General features: G+C 43.8%; 1 protein-coding gene across 1 annotated transcript in view; it reads right to left on the bottom strand.

The window, feature by feature from the left end:
* SMAD3 (SMAD family member 3) overlaps positions 1-10,396 on the bottom strand; it is a 96,390-nt gene extending 85,994 nt beyond the window's left edge. The window contains exon 1 of the mRNA XM_006270229.4: positions 10,124-10,396. Within this exon, the coding sequence (XP_006270291.1) occupies positions 10,124-10,329 (206 nt within the window). The 5' untranslated portion in view covers positions 10,330-10,396. The remainder of the gene's footprint in view (positions 1-10,123) is intronic.
* Positions 10,397-14,012: the final 3,616 nt, after the last annotated feature.

Here is a 14,012-nt window from a genome sequence, read left to right on the forward strand (position 1 = left end):
TCTCTTGTTGCAAAGAACTCAGAAAGACCACTACAAGGCAGAAAGTTTTTAACACTATGGATTCCCACTGGAAATCTCCATTTTTATCTTGTTAATCATCCTCGCATGCCTAATGGTACTAAACACTGCATGGCACCCTTAAAAGCATCTAAAGGCACCCCAGAGTGCCACAGCACCCTGGTTGAGAATCACTGATGTAAAGACTCTTCATCCACAGAGGAAACAAAGATGTCTGGGCACTAGCCTGGGGTTGTAGAGACCTGGGTTCAGTTCCCTGCTCTGCCAGGCTTCCTTAGTGACCGCAGGCAAATCACTAATGTATATCATCTTCATTAACGATGTGGACACTGGAGTCAGAAGCGGACTGGCCAAGTTCGCCGATGACACCAAACTTTGGGGCAAAGCATCCACGCCAGAAGACAGGCGGGTGATCCAGGCTGACCTGGACAGGCTCAGCAAGTGGGCGGATGAGAATCTGATGGTGTTCAACGCCGATAAATGCAAGGTTCTCCACCTTGGGAAGAAAAACCCGCAGCATCCTTATAGGCTCAGCAGTGCTATGTTGGTTAGCACTATGGAAGAAAGAGACTTGGGGGTCATCATTGACCACAAGATGAACATGAGCCTGCAATGCGATGCTGCGGCTAGTAAAGCGACCAAAACGCTGGCTTGCATCCATAGATGCTTCTCAAGCAAATCCCGGGACGTCATTCTCCCCCTGTACTCGGCCTTAGTGAGGCCGCAGCTGGAGTACTGCGTCCAGTTTTGGGCTCCACAATTCAAAAAGGATGTGGAGAAGCTTGAGAGAGTCCAGAGAAGAGCCACGTGCATGATCAGAGGTCAGGGAAGCAGACCCTACGATGACAGGCTGAGAGCCCTGGGGCTCTTTAGCCTGGAAAAGCGCCTGCTCAGGGGTGATCTGATGGCCACCTACAAGTTTATCAGGGGTGATCACCAGTATCTAGGGGAACGTTTGTTCACCAGAGCGCCCCAAGGGATGACGAGGACAAATGGTCACAAACTACTACAAGATCGTTTCAGGCTGGACATAAGGAAGAATTTCTTTACTGTCCGAGCCCCCAAGGTCTGGAACAGCCTGCCGCCGGAGGTGGTTCAAGCGCCTTCATTGAACACCTTCAAGATGAAACTGGATGCTTATCTTGCTGGGATCCTATGACCCCAGCTGACGTCCTGCCCTTTGGGCGGGGGGCTGGACTTGATGATCTTCCGAGGTCCCTTCCAGCCCTAATGTCTATGAAATCTATGAAATCTATGAAATCTAGACTACAGTGCAGGGTAGAGAAACCTTGTGTAGATATAAAAAAATCCAACCCCTAGTAACAGAAGCAGTCTAGTGCAGCTACAAAGAGCTAAATGTGGGAACAGGAGCAGGGTAAATTAGCCAGCTAGATTGCTTCCGCTACCCAAAACAGGCTGATTACCTACGTACCACCCTACCTTATATCCATTTGTAAAATAAGATACTAAGATTTTTTTTACGTCACGTTACTGTTAGGGAAAAGTTTAGCTACTTACACTACAGCTCCCATTACAGTAAATATGGCAAAATCAATAGTACTACCTATATGCAGGAATAAAGTTACTTATGTGATTGCAGAATCAGGCCCTTAATGCTGGAAAGGTCAGGGGCCATCATCTCTGTATTTATTTCGACGGGACATAAAAACAAGAAAAGCCAGCAGAAATAAGAGCCCTCCTTATTAAAGTCTCTTCACACCCTCCATTAAGGGATCTTAGCTGTTTTCAAGAGAGCTTGCAAATGAGAATCTAGACCAAAACCCTTTAAGACAGCATTTCTCAACCCGTGGGTCGCGACCCAAATATAGGTCACAAGAATATATGAAAGGGTTGTGAACAAACTTTAAAAGTGGATTCTCCTTTAAAAAGAGAAAAGTGTGGGAAACTGTGGCTTTTCCCGAGCAGGCTGGCAGAGCTCCACTTGCAATGGGCTTCTTCTCTCCCCGACTACGGGACTGGGGCCTATTTTATACTTAACCTGTTTACTGGGTTGGGACTGGCCATTGATGTTTACCAATGGGTCCTGGTACAAAAAAGGTTGAGAACCACTGCTTTAAGACATTTTTTAAATTAGCATTTACTGCAAAAAACTATACATTTAGGAAAAAAAAAAAAACGTATTTCCTCTTCGGTAATAGGAGAGACCGAAATACCATTGACAAGCTCGAGAGTCCAACTTGTTAACAATTTCCTTGCTGCGTTAGGTTTGCAGTCCAGTCTCATGAAACAAGGTAATTAGGAAAGGTTCACCGATTTTTCAAGAAGTCTGCCTTGTAGAACCAGAAAGTCTGGACAGGAATTTCTGCCCTTACTGTCTTTATTGCACTCCCCGCACCCTCCCGCCGCCCCCTCTAACACACCGCACCCCTGTCTGCTCTCTTCCCTGCCAATCAACACAATCAGCTTTGGTCTGGAAAAAGTGTTTTAACAGCACATCAAAGCAGGCAAGGACAAAAGTTAATTAGGACCATTCATGAGCCTTTCGAAGAGGGACTGCTGCATTCCAACCCTGAGTATTTAAATTGAACTTGAGAGAGAAAAAGCAGGGAAAAAATGTGAAACAGATAATTTGGGAATAAAAATCTGATTTCAATTTAATTCAAGCATTGTTTGGCCCTATTTATTTCATAAAGTACCTCATGCAGAATAATGGCATTATTGTGCATCAAACAGCATTAGAAGCTCCTAATAAATTAACAAGTGAAAATTAATGGCCGCTCAGTCCATTAAATCTTGTTAATTTTAGTTTGGTTGCAAGAATATTGTGATCACACATTTACATTATTAAACCAATATTTATTAGAAAAGCTCATTTTAATTGGATCCCTGATGTGATAATCCTGTACAGTGTGCATTCCCTGATTTCATCAATTCTTTGCATTTATTTCTCATTATATTTAAATGAGTACAATATTCAGGATCTTTTCCCTAATACTATAAAAATTAAGTAACCATTTTAAGCTTTGCTTTACAAAAATTCAACATTTACTGCTCTCTAACAAAATACAATCAAGCTCTTATGTGCTCAGTAAGAGGAAAAAGGGGAGGAAAAAATATAGCAAAGACATACCAACATTTGCAAACATTCCAACAAATACAGAAGAAACGCATCACACATACACCAATATTTACACTTGAATACAAGGACTGATCCTGCTCTCTATGAAGTCAAGTGGAATTCTACTATTAGTTTTAATAAAAACACAGGCTGGCCCAGACTTCTTGGAAAAAGCAAAACCATACTGGCAAGCGTTGCCTGCAGAGGCAGACGGTATAGATCCGTGATTCTCAACCAGGATGCCACAGCAGCCTGGAGTACCTTGATTCTTTTTTGTTTGTTTTCTCAAAAGGTACCACACAATATTAGTGCTGTTAGGTGTACAAACATGATTCACAAGACAAACCCAGGGATTTCAAACAGGAATCCATTGTGTTAGAGACATTCAGGCCTTCTGAGTTCTTTGCAACAGAAGAATTACTCTAGTTTTGTTTTGTTTTTGCACTCAAAAAAAAAAAAATAAAATTAAGAACTGGCATTTTCTGATAGGTGCCTTGAGCCTAACAAGGTTGAGAACCACATAGAAAAGTCATCTTAAGTCCATTTCTTTGGAATACTTTAACTGTAGGCATGGTTTATGAAAAAAGTTGGATTGATTTCACAAAAACCTATTGCCAAAAATAGATTTAGGATATAGGTACCTGTAAGTGCAGCTCACAGATACACCCAGCTGGCTTTAGTTAGCTCAGGTACCATTAGCCACAGAAGCATACAGCTGAGTTCAAAGCCTGCCCCACAAGCTGGGTAAATTTGCAGGTGGCTTGCTTGCATTGAATTTTGTGTTGCTATGGTCATCAATGACTAACAGTATCCAAGTTTGGTTGCTTAAAGCTAGGTTGGCTGTGTAGACTCAAGGACTAGAGAGACAGAAGTTACATATAAACCAGTTTAAGTGATTGGAAACTGGTTCAAATCCATAACACAACATAAATTCAGTGCACATAAATCACCTTCAAAATGGCAAAGTCTGGTTTAACAAACCTGCATGGATGCAATATTAGACTGAACTGATTTTGGTTAAATTTACTGAACTCAGATCCTCTCCAGATTCAAGTTAACTCAGAGTCCTCCAGCATCCCAAGATGCTTTGTGCCTCCCCACAAGCCCCACCCTCCGCATAGGGTGGGTGGGCTATCCTTGGCCCAGGCCATCTGCTCCAGCCCAGCAGAAAGGCATGGTCTAGAGTAGGGGTGGGCAATTATCTCGGGCAGAGGGCCGCTTACTGAGTTTTGGCAAGCCAATGAGGGCCGCATGACAGGCAGCCAGGGGCAGATAAATATTAATTTTCTAAATTTTTAGGGGCCCTGTGGGCCAAATAGAATGGCCTGGCGGGCCACACCCAGACTGCAGGCCACACTTTGCCCATCCCTGGTCTAGAGCCCCCCAGCATCCGGCCTGGGCCACTGCAGGCATGTGGCTGCATTTCTGGAATCAAAAGTGAACATCTGTTCACTAGCTTATGTGTTTGATCTATGCAAGTTAGACAAACCTGCAAAGACTGAATCAATTCAGCCTCGGGCTTTTTGACTGTCTGTACTTAGCCAATATTGACTGCAGAAATACCCACAATTTAACTGGTCTAACTTGTGTGTATATGAATAGTTTTAAAGGAAAGTTTTGGCTTTTAAACCAAACTGTGGTGTGATCTCAAGCTCTTGCTCACAAAAACTTGTGCATCTCTGATCCAGTTACTCTACAAAGCACACCTCTACCCTGCCTAGATTCTACCTTTAAAGCATCTTGAAGACCTGCACTATTAAGTAATAGCTCTGTTTAAATAATACTTTACCAGTAGACAGGAAAAAAGTACTGTGAAAGACTTAGGTTATTCCACTTCCCTTCAGAAAGAAAAATGCCCCATGTTTCCAATTCAGTCACTGCACTCTACCCATATATCAGATCAGTTGTACAAGCAATACCACTCATTTTTTCTTCAGAAGTATTTTATTTTTTTAAATAAAGGAATTTATTCCTTACATAAAATAATCTTGGCTACTGTAAAAACCACTACAGATGTTAAATAGAAATACCATAATAGGACCAAAAAAAAAAAAAGAAAGAAATCGTGCAGACAAATTGTGAAAAAAACCACAAGACTTATGCTTTGACACGTGCAGTATAAAAGTAAGGTATCTGCTAACCCCTCCCATACAGACAGAAGCATCTTTACTACGCAACTTCTAGAACAGTCAAACTTTTTAAACTCAAGGTACCCCTTGTTAGACTCAAGGCACCCCTCACACAATGCTAGCTCTTACTTTTCACTCATTTTGGGTACAAAAATATAATTGAGCAATTCTTCTGTTCCAAAGAACTCAGAAAAGACTGCAACAAGTCAGACTGTTTCTAACACTGTGGATTCTTGCTTGGAATCTCTAGGTTTACTTCACAAATCATTTTTGCACACTTAACAGTGCTAACATTGTGTGGCACTCCTGAAAGGATCTCAAGGCACCCCAGGCTGCCATACCACCCTGGTTGATCATCATTGTTTCAGAAAGTAAGCAATGCCTACCACATCATCCAAACTTCTACTGTAGGTACTTTTAATAATTTCAAAAGTTAATTTCTCACATTCAGCCTTAAAAAAGCATCTATTTTCCAGGATAATTTTTGAAAGGTTAGCAGATGCACAAAAAGTGCACCCCACTTCACACTCATCACCCCAGCAGTTTTATGAGCTCAATCTTCTCCCAAGAGCAAAGTTCAAGGGGGACACATTTTTGCCCTGCACAGAATACAGCGATGCTAGCAGTACACCATTCTACCATCAGATTTCATCCCCAAGTGTCTGGTGTCAGAGGCATAGAGAGCCGTCAAGGTTTTTGAAAATGTGATGATGGCAACTGGTGGCAGATAGGAAGGGCAGATATAAATTTATTCTTGAAGCTAAGCTAAGGTGTCATAAACCTAAACACCTGCCCACATTAAAAAATGGTATTACACTAGCATCCACCTCTGAGGAGTTCAAAAGAATATATGAAAGCCCATGCTGAAACCAGACACCTGCAAGATGATCACAAGACACTGTCACGAAATGTGTGGTTTGTGATGGGCAAGAGGGGCATGTTTTTCAATCATGTCAGCATAATGTGGAATATGAAACCCACTTAATGCTCATTAAGATACAGGATAACACATCTGAGACCATGTTAGCTAGCAATGCTGTAGCCTGTTGGGGCAGCTTGGTGTGCATTTAAATTGATTTAAACTGAATGGAGAGAAAAGGCTTGCTTTGTGTCATCATAACTGCTTATTCATGCATAGATTTCTACCTGTCCATGCAGACATAGCATGTCACACTCGAGGCAACTCCCTGGCCTCTTCAGCCCTGCTAAGGCCCTCTGTGGCTGGGGTTTCCCATGTGGAGTAACAGCCAAGAAGTTATGTATAGCATTTTCCCACCAACCATACTGGGAACCTACTTAAAACGTAATATAGCTGGAGCAGAGTCTTTTTCATGCTGCGGAAACCCCCGCCACCCCAACACTGGAGGACTAAACCCAAAAGCAGGCCCTCTGAGACAGGCCTAAGATCAGCAGCTTTTGCAGACTGAGTTCTCTACTCTACCGGGGTGGCTGGTGATTTTGGAGAGGGCAGGGGAACTGGAAGAGGAAAGGCTCTACCAAACATAAAGACCCTGCAAATGTCTCTTCAGTTCTTCACCTGCTGCCGCAGGCTCTTCTGGCACAAAGAGCCATCAAAATCCAGATCACATCACATCATCTCCTGAGCAGAGCTTGGAGAGTAGTACGTGCCAGGCGCAAACAAGCAGATCAACTCCTCACAGCTTTACAGTTTGTTAGCAGATACATAATAGATTAGACACTGAAATTAAATAATAAAAAAGAATCTGGTCCTAAATCCGACACTGCACTCAAGGCATTTATCTGTTTCTCTCTCTCCTGGTTCATGTATCTCTGGTCACTACAGCTGAGGTGCTAGGCTGGGCATTCAGAGCTGCCAGTACATCTACCATCTGCTCCCTTCTTCCAAGGGCAGCTTATCTGAAACCACTAAGCTTTCTTACTCCTGAAGCCTTGGTTTGTGTTATGGTTATGATAGCTAACTTTGGACTAACCCTACTCCCACTAGGACAGAGTCATCCCTGGCACAACTCCAAAGTAATCTGGCCCATTCATGCAAATGCAAGTTGCATCTCCCTCTTAGCAGTTGTTTCCCTTCTGTTCCCCAAAGTGTTTGTTTTCTTATCTAGTAATGCATTCAGAATGATTTATAATTAAAATGCTAAAACAATCTAAGCCACTAACACATTAGAACAAGTGGCATGGTTGAGGGGGTAAGACACCAACCCCACGAGGGATTGGGAGACCTTGGCTTACAGTTATGGCTCTGACACTAACCTGCTGTATAACCTTGAGCAAATCACTTCATCTATAAGACTCATCTTTACAGGGCAGGGACTGTCTTTTACCATGTTTGCAGCTAACCTACACCAGACTAGCCTGGGTATGGGCATTAGGTTTGATTGCAATAGAAGGATTAAATAACAGTAAAAGTGCATACTATTTTCAATACTTGAAGCTAGTGTCAGGTGACAAATAACTACTGCTAGAAGGGACCCATGGTGTCAGGTGTAATCAGGCAAAATTCCAGTTGATATCAAGGATTAAGGACTGAGGTTGGGGTCCATGTCATGAACAAATGAAAGATTTTAATTGCTGGGGGACTCTGTCTAGCAGACAGATTTCCAGGACAGAAAAAAAAAAATAAAGAAACAGCCATTCACTTTACACGGTAAACATTAGCTAGAGTGTCCTGGCAGTGTTCAGAGTTTGTGACATTTGCTTTTTTGATGTTACTTGCTTTTTTTTTTAAATGCATTCTCTCACACACCAAATGCTTCCTATGAATTACAACTTATTGAAAACAGCTTTCTACCCCTCTCAAAACACCCGTGTTCCTACCGAAGCACATTTTAGGTCATTTCATTCTCTGACTCTTCACAGGAGAGCAGCAGTGAGTCTTTGAAATCCAAAATACAAAAACACAAGTCACATCAGTGGTTGGACTTTTCAAAATCCCTTCCCCCCCCGCCCAAATTTGCAATACAGTAAAAAAAAACTTCCACAAAGAGCTTTGAATAGAGTGGATTTCACTGCTTATCAAGAGTTTCAGATACAGGCTAGAGGGTAGGCATGTCAGGCACGAGTTGTGCAGATACTAATCTCAGATTCAACCCTGAAAATCCAGAGTAACTCCAATGAGATCAATCTAGATTTAGTGACCAAAATCTAATTTAGTATTTATTGTTCACTGGAAAAAAAGAGTCATGAGAAGCTATTAAATGATCATTAAAATTCATGGTTGATGAAGCAGCCTTTTAAAAAAAAAATAAATAAATGAAAAAAAAAAATCAAGAGTTTCAAACTTTCCCAACATTTTAAAGCTATTTGTTTCACTGGTTCATGCAACAGATGCTGCTTTGTGTGTACTAGCCACTGCATATTAAATCATTCTGACAACCACGACAGCACACATTTGTGTATGACAGACAAAAAAAGCATGCATATATACACACAGAAGCATATAATTATACAGCATTAAAATATTTTGCATGAACTTTAGCCTTTGGGTAAAAAAAAAAAAAAAAAGCAGTGTTGTATTATTCCTCAAAATAATCAACAGTACTAAGAATGACAGTCATGTAAGTGAGCTTAGAGAAATAAAAAAACCCCAGAAACTTCAGTTATAAAATGTTCCTCCTTATGGCCACTTCTCAAATTCTGAGAAATGCTTGTGCTCTCCCACACGTTATAACGGACCTTGTGGGCACAACCGTGCCAAAAAAACCCTACAAGATTGCATAAATAATCTGCATGAAGTCAGTTATTTGATCCGTGCGATCCCTCACCTACCTACTAATCCCACTCAGCTGCATGAACGGCGTCCTTTTTTGGAACAAAATAATGAGCCTATAACCATGTAAATGTGCCAAGTAATATAACCTCATGTAATATAGCCATGTAGTGTGCAAAAAGATATAACCCAATGTAATATAGCCACATTAGTGTGCAAAATATAACCTAATGTAATAGTCACATTAGTGTGCAAGTGATATAACCTCATGTAATATAGCCACGTTAGTGTGCAAAATATAACCTCATGTAACATAGCCATGTAGTGCGTAAAAGTTATATAACCTCATGTAATATAGCCATGTAGCGTGCAAAAAGATATAACCTCATGTAATATAGCCACATTAGTGTGCAAAATATAACCTCATGTCATATAGTCACATTAGCGTGCAAAAGTGATATAACTGCATGTAATATAGCCACGTTAGTGTGCAAAATATAAGCTAATGTAACATAGCCACGTTAGTGTGCAAAAGTAATATGACCTAATGTAATATATAGCCATGTAGTGTGCAAAGTGATATAACCTCATGTAAGTCACATTAGTGTGCAAAAGTGATATAACCTCAGTGTGCAAAATATAACCTCATGTAATATGGCCATGTAGTGTGTAAAAGTGATATAACCTCATGTAATATAGCCACATTAGCGTGCAAAAGTGATATAATCTAATGTCATATAGCCACATTAGCGTGCAAAAGTGATATAACCGCATGTAATATAGCCACATTAGTGTGCAAAATACAACCTCATGCGATGTAGCCACATTAGCGTGCAAAGTAATACAGCCACAGTGTGCAAATATAGCCAAATGTCATATAGCCACATTAGCGTGCACAAGTAATATCACCTCATGTACTATAGCCATGTAGTGTGCGAAAGTAACGTAACGCCACAGTGTGCAAGTATACACAGCCAGATGTAATGGAGCCAGGTGAGTGTGCAAAGTAACGCAGCCCCACAGGGCGCAAAAGTTGTGCAGCCGAACGTAAGCGGGCCGGGCCGTGCGGGGCCGGGCCGTGCGGGGCCGTGCAGCCGCGGTGCCGGGGCAGGGCGATGCCGGCTGGGGGGAGGGGAACAAAGCGGGATCCCGCACTAAGTGCGCCCCGCACCGCACCCCGCCGGGCCGGGCCGGGCCGGGCCGTACCTGGGGATGGTGATGCACTTGGTGTTGATGCTCTGCGTGGTGATGGCCTTCTCCAGCTCGTCCAGCTGCCCCGTCTTCTTCAGCTTCTTCACCAGGCTCTTCACCGCCTTCTCGCACCACTTCTCCTCCTGCCCGTTCTGCTCGCCCTTCTTCCAGCCCAGCAGCCGCTTCACGATGGGGGGGGTGAAGGGCAGGATGGACGACATGCTGCCGGCCCCGCCGCCGCCGCCGCCACCACCGCCGCCGCCGACAACTTCGCCTCAGCTCGCCCGCCCGCCGCCGCCGCCGCTCCTGCAAATGGCCCGCGGCCGCCCCGCCCGGGAAGGAGGCGGGCAGGGCAGGGCAGGGGAGGGGAGGGGAGGAGAGGGGCCGCCACCAACCGCCGCCGCCTCCGCCTCCCCGCGCCGGGGCAGCCCCTCAGCCTCCGCCCGCGCACACGGGGCTGCCCTCCACACGCACACACACACACCCCTCCGCACCCTGCCCCGCGCCAGGAGCAAACATCCATTTCCCCTTCCCTCACACACACACACACACACGGGCACCTCTCCTCCCCTCACATACATCCATTTCCCCTTCACACACACACACACACGGGCACCTCTGCTCCCCTCACATACATCCATTTCCCCTTCACACACACACACACACATACACACACACACACGGGCACCTCTCCTCCCCTCACATACATCCATTTCCCCTTCACACACACACACACACACACACACACACACACACACACACACACACGGGCACCTCTCCTCCCCTCACATAAACGCACAGAGAAATGGGCACCTCTTCTCCTCTCCGCACACTGCTCCAGGCCAGGAGCAAACATCCATTTCCCCTTCCCTCACACACACACACACACACACACGGGCACCTCTCCTCCCCTCCAGGCGCAGCCCTCTCCTCTCCCCTCACACACACATGCACACTGACGTGGGCACCTCTTCTCCTCTCCGCACACTCCCCAAGTCCCAGAGCAAACGTCCATTTCCCTTTCCCTCACACACACACACACCCTGGGGGGACTGGTTCTGTCCTCCACGCCAGGGAGATTTGAGCCGAAAACAGCTTTAAAAGCAAGAAGCGGGCCCTGAAATCTTGCTGCAAAACGAGCCGCGTACAAGAGAGACTCGGGGGGTGCCACACTCGAGACCCTTTAGCTCAGAGATCAGGGCTCATGGTCGAGGCGGTGTCTTTTATGAAGCCAACTAGACATTTGCAGAAAAATTTCTTTCGTTGCAAGCTTTCGGGTGCACGCACCCTTCATCGGGCATCAGAGATGAGCTTGTAAACGTTCTCCTGGGGAGAAATGACAGTTTACATTGTATAGGAGTGTTGAAAGTGGTTAAAATCTGTCTGGAAAAGTTCATTTCATTTGCAGGTTAGGCTCAGAGAGAAGTTGGAAAGATCTGTTTCCCTCGAAGTTGTTTGTTGGTGAGCAGGATGTATTCATGTTTCCTTCTGGTGATGGTGTTTCATATTTCACAGAGGAGTAAAGCGGTGGGATGTTCCTCTGAGCACTAATTCAGAGAGGACACCACCTTTTATCAGACCAACTAAGACATCGCAAAAACAATGATCTTTTTCTGCAAGTGTTTGGGCATACACCCTTCCTCAAGCTCAGGGAGAATTAAAGAGGGTAAAAAGTCCCCGTAGGTAGAAAATAAACTTCATTTTTTGCACAGAGGAAGCTGAAAGTGGACATCTGTTCCTCTGGGTGCACGAGGGTGTCTTTGGGAGTTGCTTTCTGATGTGCAAATAAGGCAGGATTCATCCTTCCCTGGTGGAGACTTGGAAACTGCCGGGGCCTGGACCTGCAGAGAGAAAGCTCTCCAGATAAGAGCGTATCTTAACCCTAAAAAACCCCAAACAAGAGCTGTGTATGTTTTCCTGGCTGCTCCACAAGTCCTAGGTGGGCTACTGAGAGCCCCAGATTCCAGGGTCTGCAATTCTCCACTCAGCCAGGGTTTCCAGGCCCTAGAAAGCAGCCCTAATTTTGAGAGACCCATTTTTTGACTGCCCACATAGAGATGCTTTGAGAAGAGAGAGGCTACGTATCTGCAGATCGCACTGATGACATTTCTAGCAGTGGTTGTTCAATGCCTCTGAAAATCAGGCAAACATTTATTTCCTCTGGCTGTTCAGCCTACAGTTAGGTCACCGCAACTGTTCACCCCAAATGAGAGAGAACCGTCACTACTGCTAATGCTTGCAATGTTCGGCATTTTTTCTTAAAAGCCAAAGCACGTGAAATCAAATGATTTAGGCGAGAATCTCAGCTTTCGTTTAAAACGTTTCTTTCCTTAACAAGTTTGGAGAGGAACTTTAATACCGATCCAAATGTAACCTAAATGCTCAAAACCCAGAAGATACAAATAAAGAAGCCTGGTGGGTTATTATTATTTTTTTTAAATCTCAGGATTTTAAACCAAAAGGTAGATTCTGCAGAGGCTGTTTCTACTCTGTGCTGGAATGGGGCAGCAACTCAGAAAGAGAAGTGAAAAGTAACACTGAAGTCTCAACCCTGAACTGATAGTTTGTACTTTGGACTTAGATATCTAGTACGTTTCAAACAAGGCTCTCAAAATGTTCAACCAACGCTCACGGGCCAAGCTTCGCTGCGTTTACATGAGGTAGAGATATTATGATTATTATTTCACAGGAACAAATGGGTCAATTTAAACATGGGGCTGTTAGGTGCTTTTCCCAAATTAACAGTCAGTGGCAAAGCAGCAAATGAAGTCCAGCAATTCTAGCTCACATTTAACTTCTTCTCTTGTGCCGAGACACCCTGGATTTAATTCTGTCCAATTTACCCTAGTAGGTGCGTTGAACTCAGCGAGCCACATCCCAGATTACATCAGCATGGAGATCAGTACAGCTCAAAAGGGGAACAAATTTGGTAACAAGATGCAGCATTCATTTTTAAGATTAGGGACATTAAGTTTTATAGAACCACCTCTGGGAGTGCTTGGTTTACCTGTCAAAGGAGCTGTCCTGTGAAAACATGCCTTTCTGAACCCCCAGACAGTCTGTCTTTATTTCGGAGAGTTTTGGATACTCACACAATGGAAATATTAACAGACAGGAAAAGGATGGAACCATCCTAATTTTTCATGGTCTGGATCCCTTTTCTGGTTTATAAAAAGTCTGATGTCTTCGTGGCTACCTTCAGGCTAAATAAGCAATAAGCATAAATTTTTATAGCAATATAACTACTGCCTTCATCTTTTAAAATACACCTCATCTTTAGTATCCTTACCTATGTGACCATCCTTACGCATGTGACCTCTGCATGTTGAGTCTGGGACCATCTGGGACTCAATCTCATCCACTGAGATTTTGTTCCTACTGATATGTACAGTTATGGAGCCCACTTAAGAAACCAAAAATACTTTTATGGATAATGTGCATTACTCATACTTTTAATTACATGAATATATTGCCAGATCTAGTAAAAAACTAGTTTACGCGGCACGTTCATTAAATTAATAAGTTTAAACTTTACCTTCTAAAACAAGAAAACTGGGCTTTCAGTTGAGACAATACAGAATTAATCGTTAACACAAGGTGAAAACAAATTCCTTCTAAAGAGCCTGTGAACATACACAGAGATACACTAGTGCTGGGCATGCTTTTAATTGCTTGCAAGACCAAAGGACAGACTCTCTGCTCCACACTATTCTCTTTGTATTGCTCATGGTAAAAAAGGGAGCGGGAGAGTCCAAAGCAAGCGTAGAGCCAGCTCTCTCCATAGGGGTATGTCAGAACTGGCAGGCTGAAGTACCCTGACTATCCCTAACTGGCAGTGGTCCTTTGCAGAGCCATAGACATTGCCTTTACACTGCTCTAATGTGTACTTGGGGTTGTGACACAA

This window comes from Alligator mississippiensis, chromosome 11, assembly GCF_030867095.1.
Source record: "Alligator mississippiensis isolate rAllMis1 chromosome 11, rAllMis1, whole genome shotgun sequence".
NCBI classification, from domain to species: domain Eukaryota; kingdom Metazoa; phylum Chordata; order Crocodylia; family Alligatoridae; genus Alligator; species Alligator mississippiensis.